We start from the raw sequence: 21,485 nt of genomic DNA on the forward strand, positions 1-21,485 counted from the left end.
CTTCAATTTTCCATTTACTAGATATTTGCCTTCAAGTGATTTATTTAACTTTCTGAGCCTCAGTAACCTCATCTGTTACATAAAGATATGAATGCCTAATCCAGACGATTTTTGTGAGAAATAATGATAGCAACACCTGCTGAGTTCTCCTTTGTGCCAGGGTCTCCACGTACATCATTTTCTTTAATCCTTAGAGCAATCTTGCAAGGTGGCTGTTGTTATTTATGCTGCTGCCGCTGCTCCTGATAATGATAAATATGATGATGATCGCGATTATTTGAACTTTATAGAAGAGGAAATTGAGCGTTAGAGAGATGTGGTGTTTCGCTGAAGTTAGTAAGAATTTCAGGATCAAGACAATTTTGCTTGGCTTCAGAACTTTAGCTTTTAAATAAAATCATTATATAGAACACTTAGTCCTGTGTCCGTCATATAGTACGTGTATAAAATTTATTGGTTCAAATCTATTCCCCACACCCATCCTGGAAATGAAGGTAATATGCTTATTTTTCACATTTTAGGATACAAAGTAAAGGCAATCTCCAAGTTACAAATTCAAAACTTAGTGTAATAAAATAGCTTATGTTTTTGAATGCTTACCATGTGCCAAGCATTTTCTGTATAGTATCTAATGCCCACAACGGCCCTATAGGATAGGTAACTCTTATTAGCTCCACTTTATAGATTGGGGACTAGGACACAGAGAGGTCAAGTAACTTGCCCAAGGTCACATACCACTTGGCAAAGCTGAGATCTGAACAGTGAGTCCAGAGCATATGGACTACTACTTATTTACAGGTGTTTTGAAGAGCACAGTGCCTAGTGTACAGCTGGTGCTCAACAAGTTTTGTTAACTGAGTAAATGAATAAACTAATGAATGAAACAAATGGCCTCTCCTTTACCTTTCTCAATGTAGGCCTTCAGTTAGTAACTTATTTTGGTAACACCATCTGAAATTATCTGAACTACTGTTTCTTCCCCATTATCTTCTATATTCTTTTTGTTCAAGAATTATGTAATTGCTGTATTTAAGTTCTCAAATATGGCGAAATATAGTGGTGTGTGTCTCACGGTACAGGGCTTGGGAGAATGAGGCCTGAGCCATAGTGTGCACTGCTTATTGGGTATTTGCATTGGTTAGTGTCTATGTGGTTTAGTTATTTATTTTCTTATCATTTAATCATTCATGTAAACAAATTTTATTGAGCCCTGATTACCTGCCATGTCTCTGCTTTGTACTAAAGGCCTGGGGATACAACAGTGATGAAAACAGATGAGGCCTCTGACCACTGAATTGACAGTCTAATGGGATGGGGGAGGGGAGCAGGCAAGCAATTACAATGTTTGGGGAAGCTTTGGGCGCAGTATGGATGCATCCGTCATCTTCTCAGCGTCACTGTATGACTCCTAATGAGTTACCCTCCAGTTGAGTTACCTTCAAAGCAGCAAGAGTGGTCTTCCTTGATTATAAATCCAGCCAGATACTTTCTACTTTATAAATTTTCATTTGATATCTATTGCCCTTAGGATAAAATCCGAATTCCTTTAATGTGTCTTAATAAAAAGACCCTTAATGACCTCCAGACTGTCCCCACCTAGCACTCTCTTACAGCTACATCTCATTATAAAGAAGTTAAGGAGCAAAAGCTTGAACTTTTCCTCATGCTTTTAGGATTTTTTTTTGAAACTGATTATAGTACAATTTTGCTTTTTATTATTTTGAATTATTTTTTAAGGAAGAGAAAACATTGACCAAGTTAAAATAAAGAATATCATTTTTAAAAGCACACTTAAGAATTAGTATCTAGTACATTTGGCCGTTGCCTTGTGTTTATTTCCGCGTTAGGTCGAGCTGCTACATCTCCCCGTCCTAGTAGAGTGGCTTTAGGTAGTAGGCGTCCCACAGTTTCGCTGGTCAGAGGGGTGCTGGATTTATTGGGGTGATCACTTCCTAAGTTATATAAATGTCTAATCGCTATGTTGTACACCTGAAATTAATACTGTATGCCAACTGTAATTGAAAAACTAAAAATATAAAAATTAAAAAAAAGAATTAATATCTAGAAAACACCCATAAGAATGCATGGGGAATGGAGAGTACACAATAATCACAAAATGTTCCTGTTTGTTAACACTCTTAAAAAATACTTCTAAGATTCTTATTTTATCAAAATAGATAAACCTTTAGTCAGTATACAACATATTTAAAAATATACAAAATAGTCTGAAATGAGGCATACATTGCAGTGGTGCTAATATAAAAATGTGCTTGTAAACTAATATTTCTGATATTATTTCACTATCCGACCATCTTGTAAAAGTGCTTATTTCCATTTTTTGCCAAATGGGCACTCTATAAAAACTAATATTTTCTAGAATACATGCCGAACATGACATTTTTGTGAAAATAAATATATTATTGTTAATATTTTCCTCCAAGCTTGGCAAAATTGCCTATACCTTACTGAAAACTTAGATATTAATTTCAGCTGTTTAATTTTTGAGGTAACATTTCTGACTTTGAATTAGATATAACCATGAATTAAATAGACAACATTACTTGGATAATCAACCAACCATTTTCTCATATATATTAAGGTTATAGTTTAAACATGTTCTGTAGCGAGAAATTGTTTCCAGAGCACACTTACGAATTATGACTTTATTTACATTTTTATTAACATGATTAATCAAGAATTAAGTTTAAATATGACTGTGCCTTGTGAAGGGGAACTGAGTATGGATCTTTAAAAAAATCTTTTTAAGTCCTCAGTAAACACATTTTCCATTCATGGTGGCCATAGTCAGTGCAGTGCTTTTTAAAAACAAAAACAAGTGATTTGTCTTTAAACTAGAGAACAATAAATCAAACTCTGATCCACGACTGCAGAAGTATGTTTTAGAGGGAGCCTTCCATTAGTTGAGACGGCTCACTGGCTATAAATTCTCTTTCAACTCTAGATTCTGTTTTTTAATTGACTTTTTTCTACTGACTTAAATGTGTCATCAGTAAAACACTTCATGGAAGTTTCTCAAAATTTGTATAAAATCTTAATCTGTCGTTTGACTAATGAATACATAATGAACTAGTCAGTACCAATTTACATTATTACATATACACAAATATACAGAGAGAAGCACTGATTACTAAAATATTTTTTACTTAATGACTACATATCTGATCACATTAAATTTCATTCTAATAAACATATAGGTAAAAATATATTTCTTAAAATGTAATCATTTCTTCAAGTACCTCATTTGTTATATATTCTGATGATCCTCAAGATTTTCTTCCAGATAAAAGTTATTTTTTCACGAAACATTTTAAAACAGAGGCATTATTTCAGTTCTGAAATGTTGATTGTGCAGTATAAGTTGCCAAATATTTTTTGCAAACATTAACATCCATTAAAGACATAATGCAAAGACATCATTATACTTTCATTTAAATTTGAATAGTTTAAATATATTTTTTCTGACAACAATAAAACTTTCTAAAGCTTTCTTTAGGCTGCTAACGTCAAAATGTTAATAGGTTAATATAGCTTTATGACATGTTACCATGGTATTTGACAAATATGATGACACTACATTTTATAATTTGGCAAGAATATACACAATCTGGCTTTTTTATTTTTATGATGAAAAATTTAGTTAAATAAAAGAAGTTAGAGATACTGTTCAAAAATCACCAGCTAGAAAAGGGCAAGAAGGGGTAAGTAATGCTTTAGTTTGGTTTTGGCTTGCTGGTTGGCTTCACGACCTGGAACCTTGTATAATAGTGTTCAGAAGGAGTATTAGAATTGTTAAGTCCATTTTATTGTTTGATATGTATGTCCTTTAATGTTATACCCAATAATACATTTGAATTAGAATGAAGTGTATTTATTTACTGTGATGTCTATTCTATTCAAGGTCTGTTCTTCTTACTAGTTTTGAAATACTATAGGGCAGCCTGGCTAATAGGTGCTACCTATTTTTTCCTTGAGCTCTGGTCTTTGTCAAGTGGTATCGTTAGCTACTAATATGACTATTGGAGTCTGTCAGAACAATGCATTGTAAAAAAAGCCAACCTTGCTTTGTTTTATTCTATTTAAAAAATAGACTATTTGAAGGTTTTGAATAGTTTTCCTCTATAAAAGCTCATTTATGTCTAGTATCAGTTTACACAGTCTTGATCCAGTAAGAGTATATTTTGAAACAGAACCTCATATTCAGCCAATTATTATCTAATACAGGTATAGCCCTTAATATGAATCAGGCATTAATCTAATTCTTTATACATTTTAACTAATGTAATCATTAACCAAACTCATCAGTAAAGATGCTATTTTTTTATCGTGGTAAAATATACATAAATGAAATTTTCCATTTCAACCATTTTTAAGTGCCGTTCATTGACATTAAGTACATTCACATTGTCGTGCAACCATCACCCCCATCCGTCTCCAGAACTTTTTCATTATCCCAGACAGAAACTTCATACCCATTAGACAGGTAACTCCCCAGTCCCACTCCTGGCAACCACCATTCTACTTTTCATCTCTATGAGTTTCACTATGCTAGTTAACTCCTATAAGTGGAATTACGCAGTACTTCTTATGTGTCTGGCTTATTTCACTTAATGTCTTCAGGGTTCATCCATGTTGTAGCATGTGTCAGCATTTCATTCCTTTTTAAGGCTGCATACTATTCCACTGTAAGTATATACCAGCATTATTCACAATAGCCGAGAGGCGTAAACAACCCTCGTTTATCCGTTCATGTATCAGTGGACATTTGGGTCACTTCTACCTCTTGGCTATTGTGAACAACGCTGCCGTGAACACTGGTGTACAAATATCTGCTCGAGTCCCTTCTTTCAGTTCTTTTAGGTATATACCCAGAAGTGGAATTTCTGGGTCATATGGTAATTCGATGTTTAACTTTTTGAGGAACTGCTGTACTGTTTTCCAGGGAAGGTACTGTTATTATTGCCATTTTGCAGATGAGGAGAAATGAGTCTCCCTGTAATCCATTCAAATCATGCCAGTGTCCACTGGGTGAGGATTCCTGAATTAGGGCAGCTGCAGATTTCAACTAAAGTATTAATTATTCCTGACAGATGATAATTAGAAAAAGGGAATTCCATGATCAAGTACACTTGGAAAATGCTGTGCTAAAGTTAATGAGTTTCTTTGCTGTAGACGTTCCCAAAGACTTCAATATACTAAACGCGTTATAAATCTCCGAGAGGAGAATACGATATTCACAGTTTCCCAGATATTTTTAATCATCGAAGTCTTTTATTTATTAAGCAGCATCTTGAAGAATGAGTGTGAAACAGAACACACTTTAGAAAATGTAGAAAATATTGATAAGAGGTTATTCAAAGTGCGTGCCTGTTCTTAATATAAAAACTGAGACATAAGAATGGAAGAATACTGCCTCAATTATAAGTTATAGCTAATTTAGAACACGAATCAGCATTATATTTACTGGGAAAAGACTTGTGTTCTAATCTATTAAATAATAATATTTTCAAAAAATAATTATTATCACTTTATATATTAAAGTTTTGGTAGTTCTGGTTAGTGCCATAAGTCAGGAAGGAGAAATAAGTAGAAATTTTGCAAAGAAGAGACAAAATGTTTTATCAGAAAATATAAAATAATCAGTTTAAAAAGATTTAATTAGTAAAAAGTTTCAGAAAATAGGCGGATATGAGATTAATAGAAAAAAATCAATATTTACCTTAACTACCAGAAATTACAGGATTTAAAGAGATTCCCTCCCAATATCTACAAAACCTATAAAATATTCAAGTATAATCTTCTTGAAGAATTTTATAACTTATCTGAGGAAAACCATAATATGTAATAGTTAACTTAGAGATATAAAAGGGTATATACTTATATATATCTCTTAAATATGAAAACAAATACTTTCAAATGTTAATCTTATCTTAATATATAGCTTCATTGTAATACCAATAAAATTTCCAATGATATTTTATTTGGAATTCTTAATTTTATTTGGATTTGCAAATTTTATTTGGAAGAATAAACAAATGAAATTATTAATGAACATCCCTTAAAAAAGGCCAATACAATGGCATTAAGTAAAATAGTGTGATGATTGCACAAGACTAGAAATGAAATCAGAATGGAATCAATAAAATAGTCAATAGAAATAGTTTCATATAACACAGAGTGTGAGGCTGTAAGACAACACATCATAAAGTAAGAGGAAAAAAATCAAGTGCTTAGTAAATTAGAAATTACAGCAGGTCCTGGAATAATGTTGTTTCCTTCAATGTCAGCTGCAACTGTCTGTGTGCAGCTGGCGTGTCCTTCCACATCCACGTGGGTTTCCTCCCCCCATCCCAAAGACATGCACGTGAGGTGAACTGGCGTGTCCGCATTGTCCCAGTGTGAGCGAGTGTGGGTGCGTGTGAGCGAGTGTGGGTGCGTGTGAGTGTGCCCTGCAATGGAAGGGCATCCTGTCCAGCGTGGGGTTTCAGCTCGCACCTTGAGCTGCTGGGAGAGTCTCCCGCCCCCTGTGACCCCGAACTGGAGTCAGCAGGTTAGAAAAGAATGATCTGACTTGTTTTTATTTATCTTTCATCAAGGTATGCATAGCTTACATTTATTTCAGTGTTTAATATTAGAAGTGTTTTGACTCTTTATGTAAAAGTTTGGTGATGATTTTGTGACCAGAAATATGCTGTAGGAACTTAACTCTTGTTTATATCAATTAGCCCTTGGTAAAATTGGTTTCTTTATATGTCATTTTGCTTAAAGAAGCTGTTTCTAAGAACTTATCGATGACATTAAGTGAGGACTTACTGTACTGAGCTAAGATTAGAAATTAATCTTTCACCTTGAATCAAGTCAAAACAAATTTCAGATGGATTAAAGAGTAAACATATTTTGAAATTGTAGAAGAAAATAGAATTGAGTATTCACCAATCCTCCAGAAAAAAGATGATTTTCTCCCTCCTTGGTCCTTTCAAAGGACGTTCCCTTCCCTTCCCCGCTCCCTTCCCTGCCCTGCCTTTCTCTTCTAAAATAAATGGAAGTTGTAATGTTTTTTCCCCACGACCCACTGAATTGTCTTGCATACACACCAGGACACCTATATCCTGTATTTAGACCAAGATTAAAAATTAGAATAATTTCCCTCTAAAGACTCATTTATACTTAGGAACGTGACACTAGCACAGTATAAGGACACATTTTACAGTAGAGCCGTCCATGCTGGAGTGGTTTTCTGTCTACAGAGGTGATCAGGCAAAGGCTGGAGAACCACACATCATGCATGTTGTAGGAAATATCCACGACTCTAATTGTGAGTTGGGCTAAACAACTTCTGATATCGCTGCTAAGAGTCTAACCCAGGAGCAGCCTGATGGAAGAGACGCATAGGGCGAGGCACGAGGGTGGGGCGCAGAGCTTCCATGCCCTCTCTGGGCGACAGCCTCTCAGGATCTCCATGTGTTCACCAACCCAGAAGCTCCTCAAAGGATGAGTTTCTAAACTTTATAGGATGATAAGAAATCTCAACAGATGTGACTAGCTAAAAATAAAAGATAATGCACTTTAAAGATGATCTTAAATTTAAAAAGCAAATATCAGCTTTGTGCAGTGGAGTGTTATAACCAGTGAGATTTTCCCAAGGTGCTATTATGAGTAATTAGAACCTTTCCAGTACCCCACACAAATTCAGCTGTGTTCAACTCATTGTATTTCAGTGAGATTAGAAGACAAATACACAGGAAGAATCGGACAAGATTGATCACTAAAGAATAATTATAGCAATGAAAAATCGGAAGCAACCTAAATGTCTACAATTAGGGGTTTGGTTATGTATCTCCCCCAGTAAAAATAGCTCCATGGAGGCAGAGAGTTTTGTGTATTTTGTTCCTTGCTATAACAGCACCTAGAATAGTGTCTAGTACATAGTAGGTACTCAATATTTTTTGAGTTAGATACTCAACAAATATTTAATGAATAAATGACTTTTTAATTGTTTCATATAAGTAACAGTCTCAAAACCGGTTCGAAAGCTCTTTGAAGGAGTATCACACGTTGCTTTTGTACGCCCCCCACCCCCGACCTCACCCTCCTCAGGGCAGAATGAAGCAAGGCAGATGGGCACACTAGTGACCCGGTCACTGTTCGTCGCACCGGATTCCCCCTGCCTCTCAAACTGGGACTCTACCCAGACTGCTGAGATCGGGGTCCACTGTGCTGGGAATGTCCTGTCTTGATCTGGATGGCGGCTCCAGGACTAGATACATATGTAAAAACTCCCGAAGCTGAGTGCTTCAGATTAGTGCACCTCTGGTGCTAACGTGTGTGTGAATGATGCCTCAATAGAAAGGTTAAAAAAAAGTCTGTTCCATTCTTCGAGATCTCCAGAGGAAGTTAAACATGCTAAATGACACATTAAGATCAGGAAAGAGTTCTGTATGTTCTTCCTTATTAAGAATTTCTAATTTATTGAAATTTTTGTTTGGAATTTACAATGAAAGCAAAATCATTTTTATTTACTTTGTCTTTTGCAGAGGCAGCACTAGCAGAATTTCACAAAAAAATCAAAGAGGCTTTTGAAGTGTTTGACCATGAGTCGAATAATACAGTGGATGTCAGGTTTGAAAGTATTTTCTTTATTCTTATTCTAAATTACTAAGAGAACTCATCAAATAGGTAACGGCTCTTTTTTTTTCCTTTTCACATCCCTTAGATTTATTATGCTACCTACAGTATTTATTTTCACGTTTCCTGTAAAAGGTCTTTTGGTAACTATCGCTTCAGATCAGTATTGTTTCTGAATCTCTATAGTCTGGGAAAAGATATATCTGTATTTGCCTATTCCAAAAAACTGTAAACTTTGTGAATCAGATAAACCCTACTGTAGCTTTAGTGCTAGGTGCATAGTTGTCCTTCGGTAAACATTTGTTAAATGAATGAATAGAATTTTCTTTGAAAATAAACAGGTATGTATTATTAAACCATAAATGGGATATGACACAGAAAGATTAATAATGTTATTTTACTTGGGAAGTGTATGAAAAGTATATAAAACCAAAGAACATAAAAAGAAGAGAGGAAGACATGAATACCGGTAGGCCTAGAATGGAGGGCAGGAAACAAAGAATAGTTTGAGACGAGAGAAAAAAACGGGCAAAAGGTAGAGGAGACTTTTCCCGAGTGTGATAGAGCCGTAGGCTCCATGCCACCATTCCTCTCCCCTTCCCCTGACCTCGGCTTTGCAGGTCTTGAACGATTTCATTGGAATTTTATCACAGTATCTGGAGGGGCGTCTGGCACTGTGACTGCCAGGCAGCCAGTGGGTTTCGCATCACTATGTAAAACATCACGTGCTGCTTTCCTCCCGGCTCCCGGGACGACCCTGGGGTCTGAAGCGGACTTCCTGGGGTCCAGTCCTGGCTTTGTGACTGTGAGTAACTTATTTATTCCCTCTGCGCCTCAGTTTTCATATCGGCCTCGTAGGGTTGGTGTAAGTAGTTCTCACAGAGTGGTTGGGGGGTCAATGAAGTCTAAACTATTTTCATAATAAATCAAAGACAGTATTTGCTATTTTCATTCTCTCTCTTTTTTTTTTTTTTTTTACAAATGTACATTGGAGTTTTTCAAAAGCTACACGATGTGTGATATTGCACCAGATCAAATGCAGGATCACATGGGAGAACCCAGCTGTCTTCTGTTAAGTCAGGCATGGAAGACATTTGCAAACATTTAAAACAGTGCCCTTCGTCTAATTGAAGTTTTTTTTTTTTTTGGAAAATATAGTTTATTTTCATGAAAATTTTGTTATTTTTGTAAACATATAATGTGTTTTTCAATTGTGATTTCTAAGTGAAGTAATAAATATTTTTAAATTTGATGCTTAATTTGTAATATGATAAATATAGATAAATGTAACTCATATTAAGAAACTTTTTGAGGGTCTCAGTAATTTTTCAGAGTGTAAAAGGAGTTCTGAGACCAGAAAATTTGAGAATGTTGTCAGTGGACATTTTTAAATCTCTTAGAACATTATTAGCTTGGAACAAATTAGCTTGGGATTTAAAGCTTAGAACCATATTAGGTGTTATTATTTCATTTATTTCTTGTAGTAAATATTTTAGACTCTATTTTTTCTCTATTAAATCTGGATTAGCAGTGTTATATTGTACATAAAACTCTTATAAGGCCTTTTTCCTTATTTTATGTGTTCGGTTTTGATCTTTTAAGTTCTGAAATAGTTCATTTTCCTTGTTAAATAGTTTTCAAAAGTTAGCACCTTGAAAAACCTTAAGTTTTCAAAATCGTTATTTAGGGGAATTTTTATTTTGCCTCATATGAAACATAGCACATAATACATTTTGACTTATATACATTTCCTGCTCTGTGTTCAGATTTCACTCAGTAAGACTGATTGAAAATTAGGTTTTGAATAGATAATATATTCACCTGGGATAAAATTCGAAAGGTACAAAGAATGTACGGTGATAGGGAGAGCTCTTCACCTCTAACTCCTGGCTACCCAATTCCCTTTTCCAAAGGCAAAGTTGTTATAAGTTTCTCGAATTCTTCCAGAGATAGTCCATGCACATGTGTGTGTGCTTGTGTGTAATTTTTATAAATATACATAACATAAAAATAAGATTTTAAGAAACTATTTAAAAATTTAATGCCTGATTTGGTTTGAAAAATTACTTTATACGCACTGGTTATGCAGTTAATTTCCTCTTTTTAGATTAAAACATTTTTTCAATTACAGTTGACATATAACATCATATTAATTTCTGGTGTACAACATAGTGATTATACATTTATATAATTTATGAAGTGACCACCCCGGTATATCAAATAGCCATTTGATACTATATGTAGTTATTATAATATTATTGACTATATTCCCTATGCTGTACTTTACATCCCCTTGATTGCTTTTATAACTGACAATGTGTAGATCTTAACCCCTTCCCCTTTTTCACCAGTATCCCCAACCCCATTCGCATCTGGCAACCATCAATTTGTTCTTTGTATCTATGAGATTATTTCCGTTTTGTTTGTTCATTTATTTTGTTTTTTAGAATTCACATAAAAATTAAATCAGATTTATTTGTCTTTCTATGAAATTTAACATGTTAACCATTTTTAAGTATACAGTTTACTGGCATTAAGTATATTCACGTTACTGTCATCCATTTTCAGCACTTTTTCATCTTTCTAAACTGAAACTCTATACCCTTTAAACAGTAACTCCCCATTCTCCCTCCCCCCAACCCTTGGCAACCGCCATTCTGCTTTCTATGAGTCTGACTATTCTAGGTACCTCATATCAGTGGAATCATACAATATTTGTCCTTTTGTGTCTGGCTTATTTCACTTAGCATGCTTTCAGGGTTCATCCATGTTGTAGCATGTGTCAGAATTTCCTTCCTTTTTTTTAAGGCTGAATAGTATTCCACTGCATGTAGGCACCGCATTTTGTTCATCCATCCATCTGTCCAGGGACATTTAAGTTGTTTCCGCTTTTTGGCTCTTTGACTAACATGCTGTGAACATTGGTGTACAAGTATCTGTTCAGGTCCCTGCTTTCACTTCTTTTGGGTCTATGCCCAGAAGTGGAATTGCTGACTCATGTAGCTCTGTGTTTAATTTTTTGAGAAACTACTGTACTGTTTTCTGCAGCAGCTGCATCATTTCACACTCCTACCAGCAAAGCACGCGGTGCATTTCCCCTCCAGTTTCTCCACATTCTTTCCAACACTCGTTTTCTGATTTTTACTTTTTAAGTATAACCATCCCAGTGGGTGTAAAATGGTATCTCTTAGTGGTTTTGATTTTTGTTTCCCTAATGACTATTGATGTTGAGCATATTTTCATGTACTTGTTGGCCATTTGTACATCTTCTTTGGTGAAATGACTATTCAAGTCCTTTGTCTATTTTTCAATTGGATTGTTTTTTTTGATGTTGAGTTGTAGGATGTGTGTGTATTTTTAACGTAAGTGGTGAGAGACTGTATGTACCATTTTGTTTTTTCACTGGTCAATAGGTCTTTGTGATTATTCTTTATTAACACCTAAAGAGCTTCCTCATTTCATTGTATGAATGAACCTTCATATATTGAATTAATCTCACATCAATGGATATTTAGGTTTTTTCCAGACTTTTGCTACAATAGTTCGTGTGGCAGAGAATATCTTAGTATGCATGTTATTTTGCAAAAATGAGAATTTTCCTCTAGTATAAATTTTTGGAAATATGTCGAAGTGCACGAAAGTTTTTGGTAGGTGTTGCTATCTTGACGTATATGCTTCACTTCATGTTATGAGCATGTCTATTTCCCTCTTCTCCATTAAACAAAATTAAATCCTCAAACTTTCAAAATTTTTACCAATCTGATATCTGAAAAACAGAAGCTCACTATTAATTTTTATTTCTCTAATTATGAAAAATATGGACACCTTTCCATATGTCTGAAAGCAATCTGTATTTCCTTTCATTTGCACTGGCAGTTCGTGACCTTTCCCCATTTTTTCCATTGAATTATTTATCTTTTTATATATTAAAGATCTTAGTTTGTGAAATGTATGCCATCTGTCTTTTTACTATTTTTACTTTCTGGCATTCAAAAAATTTAAAAAATAGTCCAATTACATACCTCTTGAGTATTGATTTAATTTTTGAAAACAAACAAAAGTCAGAGTAGTTTTAATAGATTAAACTTGAGTTACCCTGAGTAAAGCTAGTTTGGTAAAAAAAATTTAAAAAATACATTCCACAAGGAATGCCTCTAAAGTAAAGAAGCTGTTTTTTTCCCCCATGTAGCTCATAAATTTCATATGAAAGTCATTCAAATCTTATTCACCAAAAATCTAGTTTTCTGTAATCTATGTTTTTTATCTTTGGTGCTAACAGAATAAAAAAGTACATTAGAAGTCAGCAGAGTTCCTTGCTGGCTCTATCATTAATTTTTTATGTGCCACCCTCTTTTTATGTCATTTCCTTATCTATAAAATTGGAATAATAATACCTGATCATTAAGAGTGTCAAATGAAAAAACATATGAACGAGGTCTTAAAAGTATATAATTTCAGATCAACTTATATATTTTTAAATATTCCATTCTAATCAATTCCAGAACAGATTGATACCCGAGACCTTGGTGAGCTAGACAATATAGGGTCCAATCCTGGAACAAAAGTGCTGGTCTTTCCCTTTCCCCAGCCACACCCATCTGTGCCAAAGTGACCCCGGGTATGAGTAATCCAGACTCTCGCGTGTGTACTCTGTACCTGCCTCATCTACAGGAGATTTCCCTGGACATCTTCTTGCTGTTGAACGTTAGTCTTGAGGCCAACGTTCCGTGGCCCAGCAGCTCCAGGTGTCCCTTTTCACTGCTTCCATCTCAACTCAGCACGAGCCTCTGAGGCTCGCAACACCCAGTGTTCGTCTCTTTCCCTGATAAGGAGACCTAAGTTTCTTAAGCGACAGGAAGGAACCTTCAGTATATTCTGTCGTGTCTAAAATTCAATAAGTTGTGGGTAATAAGAATCTTTTTTCAATGGAATAGAAATAACTCTTCCTAAGAGGGCCGAAGGTGCCATAAATACTACTTCCGTTCTTCACATTTAATACCATTTTTAAAGACAAGTTAATACAGCATTTCACAATTCATTTTTATCAGGTGGTAAAACGTGTGAACAGTGTGGATAAATTGCTTGGACAGTTTCCCCAAACAGTTATTATCTGAGAAAGTTTGAGGCTAATTAAAGGGCTTTGAAAAACTACATAGGTGAATGTGAATGGGTCTGCAATTGTGCAGTGGAAACATATTATAAAATAGTGGGATTGTTGGACCCAAAGACCCCTTGATAGGGAAGGAATTGGAAGAACTGGGGTTTATTCATGCGCTGATAGCTCACACATGGATGAAAGGGGTGATGAACAATGGCTACACATGGAACTTGGATAAATTTCAAAAACTATGGTGTATTAAAAATATTACCAAAGGAAGCAAACAGTATGATATTTACATTTTAAACACAAAGTAATAGTGCCTGTTGTTTATGAATGCAAAGACGTGCGCGGTCATGATTGTTATCCTCAGCACAGTGCTCGCATCTGCACATGGAGGGAGAAGGGATGGAGAGGGGGACTCCGGCTCTTCCTACAGTGTCTTATTGTTAAGGGAAACATCTGAAGCAAATGCGGCCAAATATTAACATCTGTCGGATCTTGGTATTGGATGTATGGCTGTTCTATTTTTTCTGTAGTTTTTCTGAATTTTTTTAATGCCTACAGCACCTGGTCTTCTTCGTAGGTGGTCTCCCATCCATGTAGTAACCAGGCCCGACCTTGCTTAGCTTCTGTGATCAGACAAGATCCGGCCCGTTCAGGGTGGCATAGAATAAATATTTTTTAAAGAGTGGTTTATACCTTGTCTTTTCACCATTTCACTTTCCAGTCACTTTATAAAAAATTGGTTTGGCTTTTGATGAACTGTGATTAAAAGAATCAGTTAAAGATGTTTAAAAAAAAAATCATCCCAAATTTTACTTCCTGAAATAGCAGTTGTTAATGTTAGAGAACTATCATCGTAGACCTCTTTTTGTCCATGTGTAACAGGAGAAATGGATAGAAGGGTGAGGAGTTAATAAGAAAGAAGGAAGGAGGAAGGAGGAAGGAAGGAAAAATAAAGAAATTATGGAAGAAGAAAGTCTGGAATATAATCTCCATAAAGGCGAGAGTTTCGGTCTGTTTGTAATTTCAGCAATTACAACTGTTTGGCCCATAGTAGGTGCCCAATAAATATTTATTGAATATTTATTTATTATATTATATAATATTTATATAATATATAAATATTATATATATAATAAATATTATATAATATTTATTATATCATTCATTTAATTTTCCTTCATTAAATGAATGAAGGAAAAAAGTATCCTATAAAAATAAGATCGCAATAATCATGCTTTTTAGAAATGAAATATATTAATTAATTTTACGCGAATGTAACGAAAGAAAATAATTAACTTAAATTGAAGAAATTGTGGAATCTCAAATGTTTGTTGGCCATGAGAGATTATTTATTTTAATTCCGGAAAGATAATCAGAAAACAATTGAGGTTGCAGTCGTTGTGTAGGTTTTTAAAATACTACCTATTTAAAATATAAAAAGTGTCAGTTGATTCCTTGCTGTGGAAGTTGAGGACATTAGCACTTTAAAAACTTCTTCCACTTCTTCTCCCTCAATCCCCCAATTTATCTGAAGTACGTATTATTTTCACACTGACGAGGAAGAATATTTATACTTTGTTTAGTGCTCACGCAAGTTTTTAGTATATTTTTCCTATATTTGAATGGAATTACTGCTAACCACCATTTCCCCGACATCCTTGAATTCTTTATTTTGCTTTCCATTGTCTGGGATTCTCTTGTCAATTTTTTTAAGAAAGTGCTCAGGGCTGTTTTTCCCTGAGTTCTTTTATGTTTAAAATGTTTGCTTTATATTTGAGTACTTTGTCCTTGAATGACATCTTATAAATTTATGCCATCATTTTAATGGTTGCAAGGTATTTCAATGTATGACTATACCATAATTTAACATATATCCTAATGTTGGAAATTTGGGTTGTTTATAATATGCTACTATTGTGTCAAGGCTAAAATTATTAATGTGGAATTGTTAAAAGACTTTACCCCTTTCCTAGACTGCCAAAAATAAATTGTGTAAGCCCAAGTTCTTTTTTCTTACTTTTCCGAAAGAGGAAGATATTTTTTCTTGTTGGGAGATAGGGTATCTCAATCTACATAATGAACTTCTGAGAGTAGGATGGTGGAGGTGGGGGGTGGGGGTGGGGTGAGGTGGGGATGGGGAGTGCTGTAAAGTATGCTGTGATCGGAGTGTTCTATCCCCCTATTGTGATAGCATCTGGCCTTCGGATGGTACGTTAGGTCAGAGGGTGGAGACCTCGCGGTTAGGTTTAGCGCCCTTGTAAAAGTGACCAGAGAGCTAGCTCGTCCCTCCTGCCATGTGAGGACGCAGTGAGAGGACGCTGTCTAGGAAGTGAGTTCTCACTAGACACCAAATCTGCCGGCACCACGGTCTTGGACTTCTGGCCTCTAGACGTGTGAGCAATAAATGTTCGTCGTTTATAGCACTCGGTTTATGGTAGTTTGTTTTAGTAACGCAAACAGACTAAGACAGAAACCTGCCGTGACTGAGACTGGAAGGGGAGTTTGTTAAAGATGTTAAAGGGAAGAGTGAGATTCGAGAGAGAGCAGTGGATCTTAGTTACATAATATGACAAGATTAATCTGGAAAGGGGATTAAAATTAAAAAAATTTTTGAATAGATGATATATTCACATGGCTGAAAATTCAAAGAGAACAAGTATAGAGAAAAGTCCCTCCAGCCACCTTCCACCAGCCATCCAGAGCCCATCAAAAATACTAGCAACGAAGGTACGAATTTCTAGGGATCAGTCCAGAAATATTCTATGCATATACAAGGAAATGCATATATACTTTTTTTTTTCCACCCTCTTTTTTTTACTTGAATGGTTGCATACTTTCTTGTATGGTACTTTCCCATGGGATGTGATCAAACCGGTGGTGTTCATTCCAGCATCACGAGTCTGGAATGGATGTGGCTTTCTAGCTCAATCTTAGTCTAAGTGCATAAATTTCCTAAGTTTTCGTGTATTGGAGAGTATCACAAAGGGCGTGGGGCCCTAGGAATCCCAGTAAACTAAGTCCCGGGCTTTACAGCTGGGAGCGGATTAATAGGATAGTATCCTGACAGAACAATAACACTGGGATTCAGGCTACCTTGTCAATTGGCTGTTGTGACAAAGAAGACCCTTTCTGTATTTGATGACTTTGTTTTATTTCTTTAATCTATTATTTATTTATTTATTTATTTTAATTTTTTTTAGGCGAAGCAACCCTTGGTTGACCTCACAGATTGCAAGGACCTTGTCAGCTTACAATCCCTTATTTTTTATTTTTTACGCCTACAGCACCTAGTCTTCCTAGGTGGTCTCCCATCCAAGTACTAACCAGGACTGACCCTGCTTGGCTTCTGAGATCCGACGGGATCGGGCTTGTTCAGGGTGGCGTGGCCATAGACTGTATCTGATAACTTTGGAGGCCAACTTTGGTTGACTCTAGATTATAGGTATCTGTCTGTTGTACTTACCGTGTTGTCTAGGTCAAGTGTACATTTTGTTGTATGACTACAAAAATTGTGAGCTGGCAGCTGCGGACTGGTGGTCTCCGGACTGGTGGTCTCCGGGAGTGTACTTCCTGCGGCTTCTGGGTGTGTACCCTCTGTGGCTTCCAGATTCATACTCCTGCAGCCTCAACCTGTTCTCCTTAACGTAGGAAATAAAATACTGGATTCACTTGAAAAGCGTCAGCCACATTATGTGTGGAAGACTTAATGCAAATGCGTAACAGACAACAGTTCATAAGGTTAGTAACTAGTAGTTCCACCTTCTACACAGAGCAGGTAACTCCATGTTCACATGGTCAATCGTAGCAAAGGAATTCGGTGTTCTGTATAGTCAAGATGGAGGGGGTGAGTGACAGAAACTTCATCCACTGCATCTACAGAGATAGTAAGACAAAATATCTAAACCTGTTCTTTCCCTGGGGAAGGTGAGAAAGATTGCAGTCGGATGGGTGCAGTTCAAGTGGCTATCGAAGGGGGAGGATTTAGTGCATCAGCAGGGTCCCAAGGAGTGCATGGGAATTCCCTATTTTTGTCTTTGAAGAACTCAGAAACAAGTGCCAGAGACGCCCTGTATCATGCAGTGGTGAAACCAGGCCAGAAGCCGGACTGTAAGTGCTGTAATTCAAGTAAGCTTCTGGTTAATTTAAAGGCATGGTGGTTACGCCAGAAACTAACCCGTGCCCTTCTTCTGTTTCATTTTTTGAATTGCTGAGAAGCGACACTCAAATGTCTTTTTTTTTCCTGAAAGTTACTAATGCATTTTAAAAAAAATTTCCAACCTTCCACTGAGAACTCATTTTAGGCCATCTTTCCTTTGCTCACCTTAACTCTAAGAGTAATTATGTTTTTAACTGAAAGCTTGTATTTCTTGTCTTTCTTAAGATACAGACTTATAAAGGCAAAATGGATTTAATATTTGTGTTCTATAATGTCTACAGCATTGCCTTCTGTCTACATACAGTGCCAAGAATATTAGCAGAGGGTATGTAGCTAGTTGTGTGGAGTTATTAATTAGGAAATGAATGTATAAAGATGGGTTAGGGATACTCAGTGAATTATCTTGTTTGCTGCCCCAAGGAGCCTAGATTTTGTTATGTAGGCAATATAAATCCATAAATGCAAAGATGTGGTAAGACTGGATTTGGGTTTTTAGTGGGAAAACTCAAGCTATAGCATGGTAGATAGTTTGGCATGTGGACTAGAGCAGTGGTTCCCAGTTCTAGGTGCACATAAGAACCACGGGGAGCTCTTGAAAAGACCACTCCCTACCCCCTCTCCCCACCCCACCCCCACACACAGAAAACTGAGCAAAGACTTACACAGGACTTGAAGGACAAACTTCAGTGGCACGAGGTCTTCCAGTAGCAGGTATAAACAAGGATACAGAACGAAGAATTCCCATATTCTGCTCAAAGAAATCTTAATTTGAGCTTGGGAAAAAAACTTGGGCGACCGTGTCTGTGTGGTGGCCTTACAGAGCTGCCCCCAAGCGCAAATATTCCAGGGCTGCATGCAAAGGCAGCATAGAGCTGGCACTGAGCTCTCTCTAACCTAATGCAACCTAGCCGGCTCTCCAGAACCCACAGCCTAAAGCCAGGCAGAGACAAGAATGCCGCCACAGGGCCAGGCGTGGATGGCAGGAGTGCCTGAGCCACACCCGCATGAGTAATTATCCCTTTGGATAACAGCTTTCCTTGACATTCACCTTGATCTCTGTATCCCGCTGAGTTAGCATGTCCCTAAGGGAATGCCCTAGCAGTCTAGGTTGGGGGAAGGCACACAGAATTATATAGAAAGGCCTCCATTATTATTAAAAAATGTTCTACTATGCAAATCTCTTCCGTTTAAAACAAAACCCAAACAACAACAAAAACTTCTACCCAACACCCTCTCACTTTTACCCCACCCCTGCTAATACCTTATCGTTGTCTTTCTAAGAAGCTTAATAAGAAAGGAGTTTGCTTCTGTTGATAACCTTCACTGTTCATTCTTCAACATGCAGTTTGTAATTTCACTTCTATCTCCCAATCCTGTTTTCATTGTTTTTCCTGAGTTGTCTCTTCCTTTGTTTTCCATGATCTCACCTTTTGTTTTCATCTCTAACTTTTCCTTCTCAACCCCTTTTGAGACAACTATCCCTCTATTTGGCTTGTTAATGTACACCAGGGTTTTTTCTCCATCCCTCTTTTCACTTTACACCGATTCCTGGGAAATCTCATCCATACCCATATCTAGAGCTCAACCTTGAAAAAAATGTTAAAGTCTATAAACAACTCTTAGGCCAAAGGGTAAATTTTAGGCCAGTGAAATTGAAAACTTTTAGAACATAAATGTAATAGGAATGAGATAGGAAAATGGAAATAACACCAGAATCTATGCAAAACAACCAAATCAAACTCATTAAATGCTTGTGTCAAGAGGATTAAAGGCATAAAAATGAATAGAACATTCAGCTCAAAAACTTAGGGAAAAAAAGGTAAACGGAGAGAAAGCAGAAGGGAAGAATTAGCAAAGAAAAAACACAATGGGGCTGGAAAATGCAAACAGTAGGAACTGATAAAATGAAACACTGGTTCTTTGTAGGTTAAAAAAGATAAACCACTGGCATTTTTTTGGGCGGCAAAAGCATGACTTGGGGGGAAATAATCATCAAAATAGAGGAAATTTCAAAATATCCTGAGAGTATTTTGTACAACTCCATACAAGCAAATTTAGCGAAAAAGGGCTACTTTCTAGTAAAATAAAATTTGTCAAAACTTATTCCAGTCTTGTGTGCCTGGATTGGGACACAATATTGTTGAGATGGCGATACTCCCCAAGTTGATTAACAGATTCAACACAATTCCTACCAAATCTGTTACCTTCCCTGCCCCCTCAATAATTGGCAAGACGATCCTAAAATTCGGATGGAATTGCAAGGGACCTAGAATAGGCAAAAACAATCTTGAAAAATAATGAAGTCGAACTCACAGTTCCTGATTTCAAAGTTTACTACAGAGCTAATAAGTAATCCAGACTCTGGGATACTGGCTTAATGGCATAAGACTAGACTTGTAGATCAATGGAACACAGTTGAGAGTCTAGAAGTAAACCCTTACATTTATGGTCAGTTGATCTTCAACGAAGTTGGTAAGTCAATTTCATGGAGAAAGAATGGTCTTTTCAGCAAAGAGTGCTGGGAAAACTGGATGAATGAAATTAGACCCCTACTGCATGCCATATACAAAAATTAACTAAAAATACATAAAAGACCTAAATGTAGGAGCTAAAGTATAAAACACTTAGAAGAAAACACAGTGGTAAATCTTATTGACAAAAGATTAGGCAGAGGTGTCTTAGATATGACACCTAATGCACAAGCAACCAAAGGAAAAGAAAAATTGGATAAATTGGACTTCATCAAAATTAAAAACTTTTGTGGTTCATTGGACACCTAAGAAAATAAAACAGGGGCAGAATGGGACAAAATATTTGCAAACCATATATTTAATAAGGGTCCAGCATCCAGAATATATAAAGAACTCGTACAATTCAGTAATAAAAATACAAATAACCCAATTAAAAAGTGGGCAAAGGATTTGAATAGACATTTCTCCAAAGAACACATTTAACAGCCAATGTGCACATGAATATATGCCAAACATTATTAGTTGTTTGGGAAATGCAGATCAAAACCCACAATGAAATACCACTTCAGATCTACTAGGATGGCTATAATTTAAAAAATGTAAAATAATGTGAAGATGTGGAGAAATTAGAACCTTCATACCCTGCTGGTGGGAATGTAAAATGGTGTAGCCACTTGAGAAAACGGTTTTGTAGTTCCTCAAAAAGTTAAACTTTTGAGTTAACAGCAGTTTCATTCCTAGGGATATAAAATTAAAATATGTTCACACAAAACTTGTATATGAATGTTTATAGCAGATCTGAGAGGAAATATCATGGGATCATCTTTATACTTAAGAGGCATTTGACAGAATTCGGCACACGTTCATAATTTTAAAGACTCAGTGTGTTAGAGTCCCCACCGAGACAGAGCCAGTAAGACACACAGCAGTCCCCTCTTACCCAGTTTCGCTTTCTGTGGTTTCAGTTACCTGTGGCCCGAATCCAGGTCTGAAGCTATTAACCTGAAAATTCCAGAAATAAACAATTCATAAGTTTTAAATACTCCTCCGAGTAGCATGATGATATCTCATGTCGTCCCATCACCCAGGATACGAATCATCTTCGTTC

At 36.2% G+C, this 21,485-nt stretch overlaps 1 protein-coding gene, 1 long non-coding RNA gene and 1 pseudogene across 2 annotated transcripts in view; 1 reads left to right on the forward strand and 2 right to left on the reverse strand.

The window, feature by feature from the left end:
• The window catches only part of DRC8 (dynein regulatory complex subunit 8), a 75,054-nt gene that overhangs the window by 24,472 nt on the left and 29,097 nt on the right, over positions 1-21,485 (forward strand). Inside the window, exon 2 of the mRNA XM_039883252.1 lies at positions 8,553-8,637. Coding sequence (XP_039739186.1) covers positions 8,553-8,637 — 85 coding nt within the window. The remainder of the gene's footprint in view (positions 1-8,552; positions 8,638-21,485) is intronic.
• Positions 6,788-20,122, reverse strand: LOC120619095 (uncharacterized). Its single transcript, XR_005657357.1, has 3 exons — positions 20,111-20,122; positions 18,512-18,514; positions 6,788-7,039 (listed from the first exon to the last, which is right to left on the reverse strand). It is a non-coding gene; the product is annotated as an uncharacterized LOC120619095 (long non-coding RNA).
• On the reverse strand, positions 17,026-17,144 carry LOC120619368 (uncharacterized; annotated as a pseudogene).

This window comes from Pteropus medius, unplaced genomic scaffold (genome assembly GCF_902729225.1).
Source record: "Pteropus medius unplaced genomic scaffold, Ma_sr-lr_union100, whole genome shotgun sequence".
NCBI classification, from domain to species: Eukaryota; Metazoa; Chordata; class Mammalia; order Chiroptera; family Pteropodidae; genus Pteropus; species Pteropus medius.